The sequence below is a fragment of the Pan paniscus genome, chromosome 7 (genome assembly GCF_029289425.2).
Source record: "Pan paniscus chromosome 7, NHGRI_mPanPan1-v2.0_pri, whole genome shotgun sequence".
In the NCBI taxonomy this organism is placed as follows: Eukaryota; Metazoa; Chordata; class Mammalia; order Primates; family Hominidae; genus Pan; species Pan paniscus.
Genome location: NC_073256.2, coordinates 82,825,621 through 82,843,306, shown reverse-complemented (window position 1 = coordinate 82,843,306; position 17,686 = coordinate 82,825,621). Strand labels below are relative to the sequence as shown.

Genomic DNA, 17,686 nt, shown 5'->3' with positions numbered 1-17,686 from the left:
CCTACCAAAGAGCATCCCTGCAAAAGGACTACAGGTATCTTGATTAGTAGATTTGGATGTTTCATTGTCTGGAGCACTAAAGAAAAAAAGACAGAGAAAAAGAGTAAATTAAAATCCAGATAATTTTCAGGAAGCAAAATTTTAGAGTAAAATGTAGCTATGAATTATTAGCCTTTCAAAGTACTATGGACATTAAAATATTTACAAATTTTTAAGGTTAAGGTAAAATCATGGCATTCTATCTCTTTATACAGTGCAACTCCAATGTATTCAGGCTTAAAAAAATAATAATAATTTGGCCAGGCATGGTGGCTCACACCTGTAATTCCAGCACTTTGGGAGGCCTACGTGGGTGGATTGCCTGAGGTCAGGAGTTGGAAACCAGCCTGGCCAACATGGTGAAACCCCGTCTCTAATAAAAAATACAAAAAAATTAGCTGAGTGCGGTGGTGGAGGCCTGTAATCCCAGCTACTCAGGAGGCTGACACAGGAGAATCACTTGAAACCAGGAAGCGGAGGTTGCAATGAGCCGAGATAGCATCATTGTGCTCCAGCCTGGGCAACAAGAGTGAGACACATATCAAAAACAAAAACAAAAACAAAAACATTCAGCTTGCTTCACTGGCTGTATAGGTTCTCAAATAAAATCTTTTTCAGGCTGGGCGTGGTGGCTAACACCTGTATTACAGCACCCTGGGAGGCCAAGGCAGGCAGATCGCTTGAGGTCTGGAGCTTGAGACCAGCCTAGCTATCACGGTAAAACCTCGTCTCTACTAAAAATACAGAAATTAGCTGGACATGGTGGCGCACGCCTATAATCCCAGCTACTTGGGAGGCAGAGGTAGGAGAATCAATTGAACCGGGAAGGCAGAGGGTACAGTGAGCCAAGATCCTGCCACTGTACTCCAGCCCGGGTGACAGAACAAGACTCTGTCTCGAGAAAAAAAAAAAAAAAATCCTTTTTCATAAAAAAACAACTACCCCAGTAAAAAAAAAAAAAAAAAAATATATATATATATATATATATATACACACATACATATATGCATGTAAGACCGGGAGCAGTGGCTCATGCCTGTAATCCCAGCATTTTGGGAGGCCAAGGCGGGCGAATTACCTGAGGTCAAGAGTTCGAGACCAGCCTGGCTAACATGGTGAAATCCCATCACTACTAAAAATACAAAAAAAGTAGCCAGGCGTGGTGACGCACGCCTCTAATCCCAGCTACTCGGGAGGCCGAGGCAGGAGAATCACTTGAACCCAGGAGGCAGAGATTGCAGTGAGCTGAGATCGTGCCGCTGCACTCCAGTCTGGGTGACAGAGTGAGACTCTGTCTCAAAAAAGAAGAAAAAGAAAAAGAAAAAAAGTAAGTGCACGTAAATAAAAAATAAAAAAAAAAAGAAGAGAAAGAGTGATCTATGCACACACTTAGAAAAGATCATCCCTAAAAACACTCCTTCCTGGCCATGCGCAATGGCTCATGCCTGTAATCCCACCATGAGTTTGGGAGTTCAAGACCAGCCTGGACAACGGAGATCCTGACTCTACAAAAAAATTTTTTTAAAAACTAGCCAGGCATAGTGGCACATGCCTGTAGTCCCAACTACTCCAGAGGCTGTGGTGGGAGGGTCACTTGAGCCTGTAAAGTCAAGGTTTCAGTGAGCTATAATATGTCACTGCACTCCAGCATGGACAACAAAGCGAGACTCTATCTCAAAAAAAGAAAGAAAAAAAAACCTTTCTTGGAAGATAGAAACAAGGGAAAAAAATTCCAAAGGAAACTTAATCAATTAGAACAAAACAGCAAATTATCTTATTGCAAGCAGTGTTTATATATTACTTTTCTTAGAAAAAAATAGACATCTTTCTTGACATATGACATTATCTTCACTGTATACTATAGATTCAAAACCATTTATCCTTATGTACGACACAGGAATGCCACCAAAATGATAAAAAACTGTAAGTAGAAAGAGAACATAAATATAAAATACATACAATTTCCTTTCAACATGACAGAAATATATGAGCACTAATTTTACAAAGTAGGCATAAAAGCTATCTACTTGATAAACTGAAAATCAAAAATAAACTTTTGAAAGAAAAATTCACACCACAGGAACATTTCCAATTTTTTTTTTTTTTTTTTTTTTTTTGAGAGGGAGTCTTGCTCTGTTGCCCAGACTGGAGTGCAGTGGTGCGATCTTGGCTCACTGCAAGCTCCGCCTCCTGGGTTCACGCCATTCTCCTGCCTCAGCCTCCCGAGTAGCTGGGATTACAGGGATTACCAGGGATTACAGGGATTGCCACGCCTGGCTAATTTTTTCTTTTCTTTTTCTTTTTGTTTTTGTATTTTCAGTAGAGACTGGGTTTCACCATGTTGGCCAGACCAGGCTGGTCTTGAACTCCTGACCTCAAGTGATCCGCCTGCATCGGCTTCCCAAAATGCTGGGATTACAGGCATGAGCCACCAGGCCCGGCCACATTTTCAATTTATTTCCAGTCAAGTTGCATCACCATGACTCTAAGATATTTTAAGTTGATTTTTAGTCCATTAAATTATACTTATTTCTTTTTTTATTTCAAACAAATTTACATACTTTGTAATGATAGGGACTTCTTCAGAACACCTTGGCACACTTTATAACCAAAACTTGTTCTTTAAAAGAATGCTGTAAAGTACTATCGATTTTCATTTAGTACTACCTCCCCACCTTTCTTTTCCTTTAATTCACTTCTCACTAAGAAGGAAGGCTATTAATTTACTGTATCTTTCTACTTTTTCAGTTAGCCAGTTTTAGGCACATTCTGTTTCACAATGTAATGACTAAAGCGGAGAATTTATATTACATACTGTACCTTTTATTTTCAGCAGATGAAATTCTTATGTTTGACTGTTCTATAACATCTCCATCATGTTCCATAGGAGGCATATTCCCTCGTCTGTTCCTGTGCATCCTTAAAAACACATTAGCTTATAAAGCATGTTCCACATACAGTGGACCTTCTTATAACAGTTTGGTGTTTTTACATTTGATGTTGGCAACATTAAAAGGAACAAAGTGTTATAATGAAGTTTTACTATAAATGCATTATAAAATTAAATAGAATTTGTATGATCTGCTGGTTAATGAGACACTAAGAGTTTAAACGTAATAATCTTTTCTAAAAAGATTATGTTATTTTAATGTACTTGCTATAAATTTTTATTTTTAAAACTACAAATATACTAACACTTTTTTATCATTCAATTTAAAAGTGAATAACTGAACACCTACTGGGTATTCGGACACAGTCCCTGCACTCACAAAGATTATAGTCAAAATTCAAAATGAGAACATTTTTAAAATCAAAATTCATAGAGTCTGTGAATTATTTCATTGTACGTATAACCTTCTTTTTTTTTTTTTTTTTTTTTGAGACGGAGTCTTGCTGTGTCGCCAGGCTGGAATGCAGTGGCACAATCTCGGCTCACTGCAACCTCCACCTCCTGGGTTCAAGTGATTCCCCTGCCTCAGCCTCCCAAGTAGCTGGGACTATAGGCTCGCACCACCATACCTGGCTAATTTTTTGTATTTTAGTAGAGACAGGGTTTCACCATGTTGGCCAGGATAGTCTCGATCTCCTAACCTTGTGATCTCCCGCCTTGGCCTCCCAAAGTGCTGGGATTACAAGCATGAGCCACCGCGACCTGTCATAACCTTTTTAACTTAAAAATACAGCAGCAGTCTTATCAATAAATTAAATAAAATATAACAAACCATGACATTTGCTAACACTGTAAATCACAGGAAAGAATAAATGTTACTGATAGGTGAATGGAAAATATAAACAGAGAAAATGATTAGCTAACTTTACTTACGAGGTCATAAACAACAAAAAGAAAGATTAGCATGTTTTCTATTTTCTTCTTTAAAAACCTTTTTGGAAAATAATAATGAAAAAATGTTTTTCAATCAATCTTTTTTCCATTTGGCAAACACTGCTTTTATTTTTAGCTTAATTTCTCATACCATAGAAACCAACATGACTTTTTACACCAACACTTATCGGCATCCGTGAAAATCAGCATTTCATAAGCATTTCAAAGTTTCTTTACATGGCTGTTGAGTTACCCAACTATATTGTCTTTCTCAAGAGGACTATTACAAAGAAATATGGTTGTTAAAGCAGTATTCAGTATTTTAGGTGAATTTCATTATTGGATTAAGAAAAATGGCAATTTTCCGGAAAAAAAAAGAAACTTCTCACTCTCCACAGAACCAGCATATAAAATTCTTTCTTCCCTTGTTTCCATCATACAAGCCACTGTCAATATCATCTGTGGAGAAAACACTATTTGGAATTTTAATCTTAGTAACTATGACATGGCATACGCATGAATGGCTTCCATTTTTTAATCGATCACAGATCACATACACACATTCTGATGTGTGAATGACACATCAGTTTAGTGTCATTCCCTACTTCTACCACTTAACAAACAGGTAAATACAAACTCAAATTCAAATTTGTAATTAACACTGCCAGGCAACCAGATTTAATTATACTGGATATTTATATATAATGCAGAAAAGCATTAACAGAGCAGGCCTGAGACTGCCTATCCTCAGAAAATCCTGACTGTACAGTTGACCCTTGGCTGGCACCTGGGAATATAGATTTTGGGAGAGTTACAACCACTGGCAGAACTGATAAGAGCAGCTCACTGTGCTTAAACTGTTTACACAAACTATAGTTTATGCTAAACATTTGCTTTTCTTCAGGAAGTCTGGAATTTTGGTACATGCCAGGTACAGGGTACCTATGTAACCATCCCACAATAAAAACCTTGGGCACCAAGTGTCTAATCGCTTTCCTGGCAGACATTTCCTTATATTGTTACAATTCAATGCTGGAGGAATTAAGCATCTCCTGTGTGATACCACTGGGAGAGAACCCTTGGAAGCTTGTGCCTGGTTTCCTTCAAACTTTGTTCCATGTGCCTTTTACCTTTGCTGATTTTGCTTTGTATCATTTTGCTGTAATAAATTATAACTGCGACTACAACTATACCCAAAGTCCTTATGGATCCTCCTAGCAAATCACCCAACCTAGAGGTTTTCTTGAGAACCCATGACACAACACAAAAAGTAAATTCACTGGTGTAGTAAAGAGGTATCTATGCCAAAAAAAAATTACATATAAAAATAATCTTTATTTATATATATATATATTCTTTAATAACAAAGAAATCTTTATTACAAATTTTTTTAACAGAGGCCGGGCACGGCGGCTCATGCCTATAGTCCCAGCTACTTGGGAGGCTAAAGTGGGAGGACTGTTTGAGCCTGGAAGGCAGAAGTTGCAGTGAGCCAAGACTGTACCACTGCACTCCAGCCTGAGCAACAGAGTAAGACCCTGTCTCAAAAAAAAAAGAAAAAAATTAAATAGAAATTTAAAGTTACAAATTCTTAAAAGCATAACTTGGGGTCCCAGAATTAAAGGCCACTTAAATATACAAAAGCTTTTTCTAAAATTAACATAGGGCTTGTGGCTTCCTTAATTATTAGTTAAGTTTTCTGAAGATAATATTTAGATTAATAATTCTAGCTTATCTTTATACCACCACTGCACCCAAGGTATCCACACTAAAAAATCTTTTACAGTCTCTTCAGTGTATATAGATAGTAAAGCAAACACCATAAACACAAGAGGTCATTTTCAAAGTTCATCCTAAATTAATTTAAGAAATGATCTTATTTATGTATAAGGTTAAGGTCTCTTTGCTAAAATCTACAGCAAAATCAAAAGATTTCCTAGTGAACAGCACATATGAAAGATGTTCTAAGGTATACCTTTCATTGAAGAAAAAATCATTAACAAGATTATAAAAGTCCACTCTGTCACCAATAATTATAAGATCAAGACCGAAAAATGTTTAAGAGGCTAAAAAAGAGCAGAAATAAGCATTTCACTAAAAAGATAATAAAATCTTAGGGATACTATTCAATTTTATGAAATGACACATGATTTGTTTATCTTTTTTAAGTCAAGGAAGAATTACTGTTTACAAATATAGATTTTATAATTTTTTTAAAATTACCAATGTAAGACCTAAAAAAAAGAAACCTTGAAGGGAAATTAAGCTGAAAAGACAAACTATAGTTTGGTAAGTTAGCCACCTTATTCTCTATTAAAATATCCCTACAATTTTTATGGCATTTCCTTCATTTACTAAAGTGGCCTTTATATTTCTAATAAATTTAGCATTTAATCACCCAGAACTAGCTCTGTTAGTTCATTTAAAACAGCTTTTATGGTCTTACAATTTATTGTTGTAACCTTTTCTGAACAAAAAAAGTCCTCTCTGAAGAAAGCAACTAGTAAGAATCAGCAGTGGTTTTACCACGGCTACATCTCTATTCAATCATCTCAACATTAAAGGAAAACAGACAGATGATAATATCCAAAAGTAATGCACTCACTAAATGTCTAAGAACCATTTGATTCTAATCAAAGTTCAGGGGTTCTGTTTAGGTTCAGTTTGTCCCTGGAACCCCTTTATGTTTCACTGTGAGAGTACCAGATTAAGACTATCCTTGTGACCCAAAAGTAATCTATCTAAATACTCTCCCAGCAAATTACTAACCAGGTCCAAGCCTACTTAGTTTCCAACATCAAACAAGATCAGGCACATTCCAGGGTGGTACAGCCATAGAAAATCTATCTAAATATTCTATGGCTTTTAATATATAAGTTCACTTACCACACCTTAACATGTTGGGTTTTGTCACAAAGGGACAGAACTCATAACTTTGAAATGCAAATCAGATATGATTGAGGGAATAAAATAACTGCAAAATGGTCTCACCATCCTACTAACTAAAAAAAACAAGGTATTTTAAATGAAAAAAATATTTTTCTCCCTATTTCCTTGAAGACATGAGTCAACAACTCTAGTTGATCAGGTAAAAATCTTAATACCCAAAGAAACCAGGTATAGGGTACAGGCCAAGTTTATCCTAAAAATGAACACATGTTAATCTTTAAAAAAAAAAAAAAAAAAGAAGAAGCTAATGAAACACTCGGAGATGTTAACTGTGGACAATCATTTTTCTCTTTGTTTTCCATTCTTTCCCAATTTTTATATTTACTTTGGTAGCAGTGTTTTCTGTTATCAACCCCATCTACTCTGTACCTGGTTTCTTTGGGTATTAAGAAGTAAAACTTCTTTTATTCATTAACATTGGTTAAAGTAAAAGATAATAAAGTAAAATATTAACTTCTACAGTTCAAGTTAATAAATAAGACTAGGATTACTATATTTAAATAGAGCTTATAAATTTCAAAGTATCTTAAGACATGCTATTACATTCTACTTTAGAAAGCTCCTAAAACATGATAAATTTTACTTGAATTGGTAAATATGCATAAATAAACAACACACATACACACACAGAATGCAACTATCAATTACAGTGTTAACCACCTTGTTAATTAAGAACGCTGTCAGTGATTTCATGATATGAGTTTAGGAAGGCAACATCATTTTCTGAGAAAAGTTTTAGCTTTCCCATATTTAAGTATGGGGAAATATTTCATTAATAATTATGGTATATGAAAAAAAGTAAATGTTTATAGGGTAGAGAAAAATTGAAACCAAAAATAAAAAATTATTATAAACCAAAACTAGAATTTACCAGATGCTGACTTTTAGGAAAGGAAAAAAAAAAAAGACCAAAGAAAACTTAGAAGAATGAAGGAAAATTAACTCTGCACTTCTCATAATACATTATAATTATTTTTTGTCAAGAACTTCTGATCAAGATTGCATAGTATGTTAAGAATAAATGCTTGGAGCAAGAGATGAAACTCAGTTCCACATTTCTTTAGTCTCAAAATTTTCACAAATACAGTCATTTCTCCTAAACCAGTCTATTTATAAACTACTGAATGACTGGTCTTTTTTTTTTTTTTTTTTTTTTTTGCTGGAAATAAGGAATCTATAAATCTGAAATAAAGAAATCCAATTTTAAATTCAATTGTTAAAGAGACACATAAGAAAAAACACTTGGAGATGTCAGAGTTGATATAAAAACGAAATAAAAATACATAAAATATGATTTATATATTGAAGAAACACTTTAAAGTATTTAACAAGAATTATTCTCACTCAACCTCATGTTTAATCTATTCTTAAATAGTATTTGGAAAAGTTTATATTGAAGGAGTTCATTTTATTTTGGGATACATAAGAAGATATGAGAGTTCTCAAATAGAATGATATTCATTTGTTAGTTCATGTATAAAATTATCACAGGATATAATTATAAAAGTAATAAATTAAAATATAAAAAAAAACAAAGAAGCAACCATTATGTTTCTTAAAATTCCAAACTTAAAAGGGTATGCATTACATTCACCCTAAACGTAAACAAACACCATAAAGGGAAAAGAAGTTCTCATGTACAAAGGAGACATTATCACCAAGAGTCAAAGATTACTTGCAGTTCCCCAATTGAGTTATTTTAGTTTAGTCAGCCTTTAATTACCTTACATATAAGCATTTTCAAATATAACATTATAGGATTTGGAGAATTTTCTGAAGTATAAACAATTAGATTCAGATCAGAGAAACTATAATTGCCATTTCCAAATTCTAATCCTTCATTCAAATTACCTAAATCAAGGTAAATATTAAAAATATTGTGTGAGGACATAACAGCTACAGAATGTAGAAGACAAAGAACTGTAAAAGCTTTGTATTGTAATTAATAGTTAGAATATTGAATGTACAGCACTACCCCAAAAACATTTTCTAAAATACTTAAAAACTAATCTATTTGGACTAGCAAATAAAGCAGGTCCCAAAAGCTACTCAAAATGTATTAACACTTGTCAAGTAAACAAGTCAATGACAAATATGAGACCCTGAGGTATTCCTATCTCCAAAACAAGTTAGGTTAAACTATGGCAAGTATCAATGTATGATAAATACAACAATAAAACCTCATTGTAGCAGTTAAGAAATTATAAATAGTGTCACAAAAACATTCAAAGGAACTGAAAACCATCTGAAAATCTGACTGAAAAAACTTATGACTACAGGAGTAAATTGTATTTCATCTATTTTAAGGTATCCTTTTTCCACACGTTTTATTTTATTCATTTATTTTTATTGTTGTTGTTGAGACAGAGTCTCGCTCTGTCGCCCAGGCTGGAGTTCAGTGGCACAATCTCGGCTCACTGCAACCTCTGCCTCCCAGGTTCAAGCGATTCTCCTGCCTCAGCCTCCCGAGTAGCTGGGATTACAGGCACGTCCCACCATGCCTGGCTAATTTTTGTATTTTTAGTAGAGATGGGGTTTCACCATGTTGGTCAGTTTGGTCTCAAACTCCTGACCTCAAGTGATCTGCCTGCCTTGGCCTCCCAAACTGCAGGGATTACAAGCGTGAGGCACAACCCCCGGCCACACTTTTTTTTTTTTGGAGACAGAGTCTCACCTTACCGCCCAGGCTGGAGCGCAGTGGCGTCTCTGCTCACTGCAACCTCTGCCTCCCAGGTTCAAGTGATACTCCTGCCCCAGCCTTCTGAGTAGCTGGGATTACAGATGCGCACCTCCATGCCTGGCTAATTTTTGTATTTTTAGTAGAGACAGGGTTTCACCCTGTTGGTCAGGCTGGTCTCAATCTCCTTACCTCGTAATCCGCCCGCCTCGGCCTCCCAAAGTGCTGGGATTACAGGCATGAGCCACCATGCCTGGCCACATTTTAATATTGGAAGTCAGAATAGCCAATGACCTGGTTTTATGTCAAGTTATTGCAGTTATTTTTCCCCTCATCCAAGAGCACTATGAATTGAGAAAACTCTGAATTCTTGCCTCAAGGTTTCTTTGGACGCTACTGGCAGTATGAATTCGGACTGTGAACTTCAATCATTACTAATTTACTCTTCAAATTCTCAAGGAAGGTTGTTTGTATCTTTACTCTCTACTCATTGCCAAGGTTGGGATGTGGACATTTCCTCTCTGTCCCTTTCTGTGGGAATGACTACTTCCAATTCACATACTTTTACATAAAGGGTGTAGCCTTTCAGTTTTCCAACTTTACAACAGGGCCCCCACCTTGAGTGTTTTCTTTTTCCCCTCAGTGGGACATAAAATAATGATGCATCTTAAAACTGACAGCATCTTAGAATTAATTATGATAAATCAAAACTGCTTCTCCGTAGTATAATGATAAAAAGTAACAACAGCAAATATTAACAATTAATTTGCTATATTAAGCAAATAAAATAAAAATGAAGTTGTAAATACCTGTCATTTGTATACACTCTCGAAAGTCTTCTATCAAAATCACTTTCATATCTAAACCTCTCATCCATTTCTTCACTTACTTCAGGATCTTGGTCTGGTCTATGATACCGTCTATCAAAAACACGATCCTCATTAAATCTGTGAAATCTTCTATCTGGAATGCCAGCCTTGCTTGCAAACCTTTGATGTTTTAGGTTGGAAATGCCCACTTCTTCATTTGCTTTTTTAATAATTCTTCTATTCCTTAATTCGATTTCATCATCTAGTTGTCGGTATCTGTCCTCCTCTAGTCGTCTTTGGTTCAGAAGTTCTTCATATGCCTCTGAAGGAGTTAAGACATCTTTTCTAGGACCCTCTGAATTTTCACAAGATGTCTGTATTTGTGAAGTTAGATCAGGCTTAACTTGACCAATAGGTTTTTTATTTCTCTGACTCTTGGGCTGTTCAATTAAAAAAGAAAAAAGAAACAAAACTTGATAAGAAACTATCTCTTATAAGGTAATTAAACCCTCAATTTATACTTAGTCTATCATTTCAACTCTGATGTTTATTTAATCACCCATATATATATATATATATATACACACGTTTTTACATTAATGTTCACATGAGCTTTACTTGTAATAGCAAAAACCAGAAATAACTCAAATGTCCATCAACAGGGGAATGGATAAACAAGCTGATACAGCCATGCAATGGAACATTACTATGCAATGAAACGGAATGAATCATCCATACATTCAACAACACAAATGAACCTCAAAATAATCATACCGAGTGAAAGAAGCCATATCTCCAAAACTAGTATATCCTGTATGATTCATTTATAGTAAATGATCAAATGTAAACTAGTCTAGGGTGATAGAAGTCAGGTCAGGAAGATCTGGAGACAGTATGGGAATGAGTGGAGGACAGTGAGGACACACAGATTCCAAAGGGTCCCAGAACCACTTTGGGGGATACAGGATACGCTCGTTATCTTGATTGTGGTTTACATATTCTAAAACCCATCAAATTGTACAGTTTATGAAAAGCTTATTACATAAAAATTCTAGGTGGAGGCCAGTGGATTGCTTGAGCCTGGGAGTTCAAGACCAGCCTAGGCAACATTAATCACCCATATATTTTTTTAGAAAAAAAAATTTCAAGAAAATTTTACCTTTCTGTGGCAGGGCCCGGTGGCTCACGCCCGTAATCCCAGCACTTTGGGAAGCCGAGGCAGGCGGATCACAAGGTCAGGAGTTCAAGACCAGCCTGACCAACATGCTGAAACCCCAACTCTACTAAAAATACAAAAATTAGCCAGGCGTGGTGGCAGGCACCTGTAATCCCAGCTACTCCAGAGGCTGAGGCAGGAGAATCGCTTGAAGCCAGGAAGTGGAGGTTGCAGTGAGCTGACATTGTGCCACTGCATTCCAGCCTGGGTGACAGAGCAAGACTCCGTCTCAAAAAAAAAAAAAGAAAAAAGAAAAGAAAAAAGAAAGAGAGGATAAACTAAATGCAAATTCCTATCCCAGGAGATATTACTTCAAAATATTTCAAATTAAATTCTCAACACAAAGGATATAGAAAGTGGTAAATGTTTTGGCCCCAGATACATCAATCATCCTTCTTTTTTTTTTTTTTTTCAGACCAGGTCTCACTCTGTCACCCAGGCTGGAGTGCAGTGAGGCAATCTTGGCTCACTGCAACCTCTGCCTCCCAGGTTCAAGCGATTCTCCTGCCTCAGCCTCCCAAGTAGTTGGGATTACAGGCACCTGCCACCATGTCCGGCTAATTGATCCTTAAATTTTGAAAAAAACAAACATAGCTAGGAATTGTCATCATAAAAACTCATTTAAATTTTTAAAAATAAATGAAAATCACTTAACAAAACTGATCTCTAAAATTAAATCTCCCCAATTAAATGTTAAAAGTTCTTCAATATGAGATAAAATAACTTCCAAAACTAAATATTTAAATGTCCTGTGTTTGGTTTAATTTGGCTTAATTTTGCAAGTATTTACAAAAAAAAAGTAAAATGTCTAAAATAGAAAAAGCTTTTCAAGTACAAAATATTCAACCTGTGGTAGTAGCAGTAGAGATTTACTTCAAAAGCAAAACCTACCTCAGTACTCTTTTCCACCTGCCTGAACTTTTCACTGGATTCTTCCTTACCCCTGAGAAACTGATTGTATTCTTTGTTACGTTCAAGTTTCAACCTTTCCTTAAAATAAAAATCAAAAGGCAATGTTAAACTTCAACTTCAGGAAAAAAAAAATCCCTCAATGTCCTATCAGAATGTCAAATCTGAATCATACATATCAGAACTCTTACCCAGAATCAAGCTTTACTAATAATTTCAAGGACAGATGTCACTGAAAGGCATAGGAGAAGTCGAAAGAGGTTTGAGGACACCCATACAGCTCCCCAGGTCTTTCTTGTCACATGAGAATATGCATGACTACATGCTTTGGTCCATTAATACATGAGGTCTCTAACAGAAGGGAGTTGCTTCGTTCATGAAACATCTCCATTTTACACTCCAATAGTTAACAGAGCTTAGATGACATTTTCCAAAGAGCCATGCCACATAAATCCATAGATTCCAGGTTTGATTCCCAACAGCAATCCTAGACAAACCAGGTGTATTCTGCCAAAAGCATTCAGAGATAAATCTCTCCCACTAGTAAACATGATGATTGTGTTTGCCAGGAGATCTGTCATTAGCATGTTTCCAAAGAGATATGATGGGGTTACCTTCCTTCTTTCCTTCTCAGGGACACCTCCCTCTCCTAATGCCCAACCCACTCCCCCGAAGCACCTGCTGCTAACCATTTGCTTTCCAAGGTTAAAAAATGATCCTTTATATTTTAAACTTAAAAAGAAAAATTATCACAGATTATAAAATATTATAATGAAATGTTCTGTTAAAACATAAATATATAAGATTAAAAAATGTTCTTAAATTTTAATACTCCCGTGTCGCTAAAACAACACAATCTAAAAAAGTACTAAAGAAACTAGGTCAGCTGGGAGCAGTGGCTCACGCCTGTAATGCCAGTACTTTGGGAGGCTGAGGCGGGTGGATCACGAGGTCAGGAGCTCGAGACCAGCCTGGCCTACATTGTGAAACACCATCTCTACTAAAAACACAAAAAATTAGCGGGGCTTGGTGGCAGGGGCCTGTAATCCTGCCTCCAGCTACTCAGGAGGCTGATGCAGGAGAATCGCTTGAACTGGGGAGGTGGAGGCTGCAGTGAGCCAAGACCCCGCCACTGCCCTCCAGCCTGGGCAACGGGGTGATACTTCGTCTCAAAAAAAAAAAAAAAAAAAAAAAGAAACTAGGTCTGTCTTTTGAAATTTATTAACTGTCCATTTTGTCTTATATACTATTTCATGATCTCTGATATACTCTGGTGAGACCTGAGTCACTACAAGAGGTGTACAGTGCTTTATTACTTTCACCTCTAAGGAATATGGACGTGTATTAATGGAGTGTCAGAATCACACATTCAAAGAACCCTTACCCTCACCCTATATAAAAGCTCACTATAATTTCACATCCACTTATTCCAATAACTGTGTTACATAGCATAAACTTTATAGTCAGAAATCAATGCTGAAAAAAGTGAATTCTGAATATTCAGTTAAGTATAACTGAATACAGCAAAAGAATCAACATATTAAAGAAATATAAAATTATATGGTTACAAATGTTGTGTTCAAGAAAATTTTTTTAAACAGCAGAAATATGACTCCACGGATTTTTGAAATAGAAATATATTCAAGTATGGGGAAATGATGTGATCTTCCATTTGCATTTAAATCAGCAGTATGTTCTTTAATGATTTTGATGCCTCAGAAAACTGGTACCCACAATAACTACTCCTATCCACCTACCTTAGCAGATAACCTCTCACCAATAGGAAGAGAAACTCCCAAAGTAGATGGATCTGTTTCACTCGTAGATAGAAAATTTTTCTGTATATATACACATTAAAAAAATATATTACCTAATTGCCTTTATAAAATATGTTGCATAAATGTGTCTTTGCATTCTATATTCTAAACTAGTATTATATTATGCAGAGCAAATGAATGAAATGGAATGAAGACAGAAACTACAAATCTATATAGACCATACCAAAAGCATTTGGAAAAAAGAGAATTTTCTTCCAATCAACAACTCCCTGAAAGGGAAAATCAGGCCTTAATTTTCATGTGCAATATACATGTCTATTGATTCAAGATGATTAGAAGCATGAAAAAAAATTTCCCAATTTCGTCTTCTAAGCACGTACTCTTCATTATCAGTGCTCTACTGTCTTTTTGTTCTCAAGGCAAATTTAAACTTCCTCACAAATATCTTAATGCATGCCACAAGTTTTTTTTCTATTTTTCCTATAATTATGTGAGTGAATATCTACTGAAATGCCAATAGATATAAACTATGAATGTTGTTTATGTGTTCCTCCAATCTTGTTCATTAAGCATTTAAGTAATGCAGTGTAGTAGAGGCAGCATTAGACTAGCAGTCAAAAGACCTAGGATCTACAACTAGCCCAAGCACTTATCAGTTGTGTAACACTGGGGAAGTCACTTAACTTTTCTGACAGACACTTTCTTCTTCTGTAAAATGAGAATAGTACCTGCTCTGCCCACCTACCAAAGCTGGTATAAGGATGAAGGAGGACAAAAAATATAAAATCGCTTAGAAAGCCGTAAAGCAAATACAAAGAACTGGAAAAAAAAAAAAATACACATGATCCCCAATTGGTAAAAAAATACATATGATCTCCAACTTTCTGGTACTGTTACTTAGCAGTCAAATACTTTGGAATAATTTACTTCACTTCATTTCAGTTTCCTTGTCTATAAAACAGAAATAATGCCATCTACACATCACTAGGTTATAACGATAAAATCAATCAATAATTGTCAACCTGCCTAATTCCATGCCTTTTATTTATTCATTAAACAAGCAATTAGCAACCATCTAATACTATGCAGATACTATTTTCAGGTGGTAGGGATACAAATATATTTTCCCTATATTCAAGGGATTTACAATTCAGTAGCAGAAACAGACATGTAAGCAAATAACCACAAAACAACGTATTAACTACAATAGCCTTGTATTCAAAACATTATGGAAAGATAGTAATTAGCAAAACTAAGTGATTAATAAAGTTTCATTAAATCTGGCCAGGCAGGGTGGCTCATACCTGTAATCCTAGCAGGTTGGGAGGTCGAGGCAGGCAGATCACTTGAGCTCAGGAGTTCGGACCAGCCTGGGCAACAAGGCGAAACCCCGTCTCTACTAAAAACACAAAAAATTAGCCGGGCTTGGGGCCGCGCGCCTGTAGTCCCAGCTACTTGGGAGGCTGAGGCAGGAGAATCACCTGAACCCAAAAAGCGGAGGTTGCAGCGAGCCAAGATCAGCACCACCGCACTCTAGCCTGGGTGACAGAGTGAGAATCTGTCTCAAAAATAAATAAATAAAGTGTCATTAAATCTGAATTTACAAATGAGTTGTGCTACAAAAGCTAATTTGAAAGTTGGCTGTATGGAACTCTAAACTTACCTGACAAGGAAAAAATAAGACACATGACCAGATCCCTGAGTGATTTTACCTCCTATATACTGAAGTACACTATAAACCTAATTATTTTGTAGAGTTATAAATGCATGAAAAACCCATTCATAGTTCCAACCAGGAAGATAGATTTAACATCCTCACTCCTTCACTGGGCAATTTCCCAGTCCAAACATGGGTCAAGAATGATGTTTGAAATTTTCAATAAAATGAAAAGAATAAACAATAACAACAACACAGGCAGGGAGTGGTGGCTCATGTCTGTAATCCCAGCACTTTGGGAGGCCAAAGTGGCCAAAGTGGCAGGAGGGACACTTGAGCCCAAGAGTTCAAGACCAGCTTGAGTATTTAAAAAAAAAAAAAAAAAAAAAAAAACTTTTTTTATTACCCTGTCTCTACCAAAAAAACTTTAATTCTTAAAAAAAGAACAACATAGTGAGTTTTTTCAAAAAGCTAAATTTTAATCATTCATTCATTCATTCATTCAATAAATACTGAGTGCCTACCATGTGCCCAAACTTTCTGATACATTTGGGATTGAAAAAAACAGATAAAGATTCCTGTCCTCCAAAAGCATACATTCAAGCTGGGGAAAATGAAAAAGAAATAATAAACATAATGAGGAGTAATTATACAGCATGCTAGAAGGTAATAATTACTGTGACAAAAAGGAAATTAAAAGGACAGGCTACGGATAGTGCAGGTTTATCAGGCATGAGGGTGGGAAGAACAGAAATCAAGAATTCTCTTTTGGACATGGTCTACATAAGATATCAGGTAGATTTCAAAGTGAAAATGTGAATTATGCAGCCAGCTAGAAAACTCTGAAGTTCAGGATGGAGGTCTGGGCTGGGGATATTAATTAACTGACTCAATTTAAAAACTGTTCCCCTGAGAACATGTCTTTTCTGTGTTCAGATGGTCAAGCATCTTTTATTCTAAAAACAGGAAACCATCTCTGGGCAGGAAGGGCACAGGAAAAAAAAATTAATTAAAACTCGAAAAAAGATGGTAGTTGTTTGTTTTAATAACTCTTCTTGACAAAATTAAAAGATTTGATTTTTTTTTAAAACTCAAATATCCATGCAATCCAAGTCTGGAAGCCACAAGAGATACGAGTGGGACTTGGAAACCATACATATTTCAGGGGGTCCAGGAAGCTGCAGCCAGCTGCCTATAGTCTGCGTAGTTTTCTTTTTCTCTTGCTTTCCCTTCCATTCCCACCTTCTCAAATGTGAACAAAAGACTGTCTCTCTAATTTTAAGGAAATGCTGCTCCTCTACAAGACTATATTCTTTTTTTTTTTTTTTTTTTTTTTGAGACGGATTCTCACTCTGTCGCCCAGGCTGGAGTGCAGTGGCGCGATCTCGGCTCACTGCAAGCTCCGCCTCCGGGGTTCACGCCATTCTCCCGCCTCAGCCTCCCGAGTAGCTGGGACTACAGGCGCCTGCCACCACGCCAGGCTAATTTTTTTGTATTTTTAGTAGAGACGGGGTTTCAACGTGTTAGCCAGGATGGTCTCGATTTCCTGACCTTGTGATCTGCCCGCCTCTGCCTCCCAAAGTGCTGGGATTACAGGCGTGAGCCACCGCGCCCCCGGCCGACTATATTCTTAATAATCTCAAAAAACTGGCCGGGTGCGGTGGCTCATGCCTGTAATCCCAGCACTTTAGGAGGCCGAAGTGGGCAGATCACAAGGTCAGGAGTTTGAGACCAGCCTGGCCAATATGGTGAAACCCCGTCTCTACTAAAAGTACAAAAAAATTAGCCAGGCATGGTGGTGGACGCCTGTAGTTCCAGCTACTCCGGGA

General features: G+C 36.4%; 1 protein-coding gene across 20 annotated transcripts in view; it reads right to left on the bottom strand.

Annotated features, from left to right (window-relative positions):
• The window catches only part of CSPP1 (centrosome and spindle pole associated protein 1), a 131,779-nt gene that overhangs the window by 90,072 nt on the left and 24,021 nt on the right, over window positions 1–17,686 (bottom strand). For 8 of the 20 annotated variants that reach the window (XM_003831350.6, XM_034966185.4, XM_034966189.4 and 5 more), the window contains 5 exons: window positions 14,180–14,260; window positions 12,405–12,503; window positions 10,298–10,737; window positions 2,860–2,958; window positions 6–76 (listed from right to left, as the gene is read on the bottom strand). In XM_003831350.6, the coding sequence (XP_003831398.3) occupies window positions 6–76; window positions 2,860–2,958; window positions 10,298–10,737; window positions 12,405–12,503; window positions 14,180–14,260 (790 nt within the window). The remainder of the gene's footprint in view (window positions 1–5; window positions 77–2,859; window positions 2,959–10,297; window positions 10,738–12,404; window positions 12,504–14,179; window positions 14,261–17,686) is intronic. The other 12 variants (XM_003831349.7, XM_034966188.4, XM_008956711.5 and 9 more) reach the window with 6 other exon arrangements.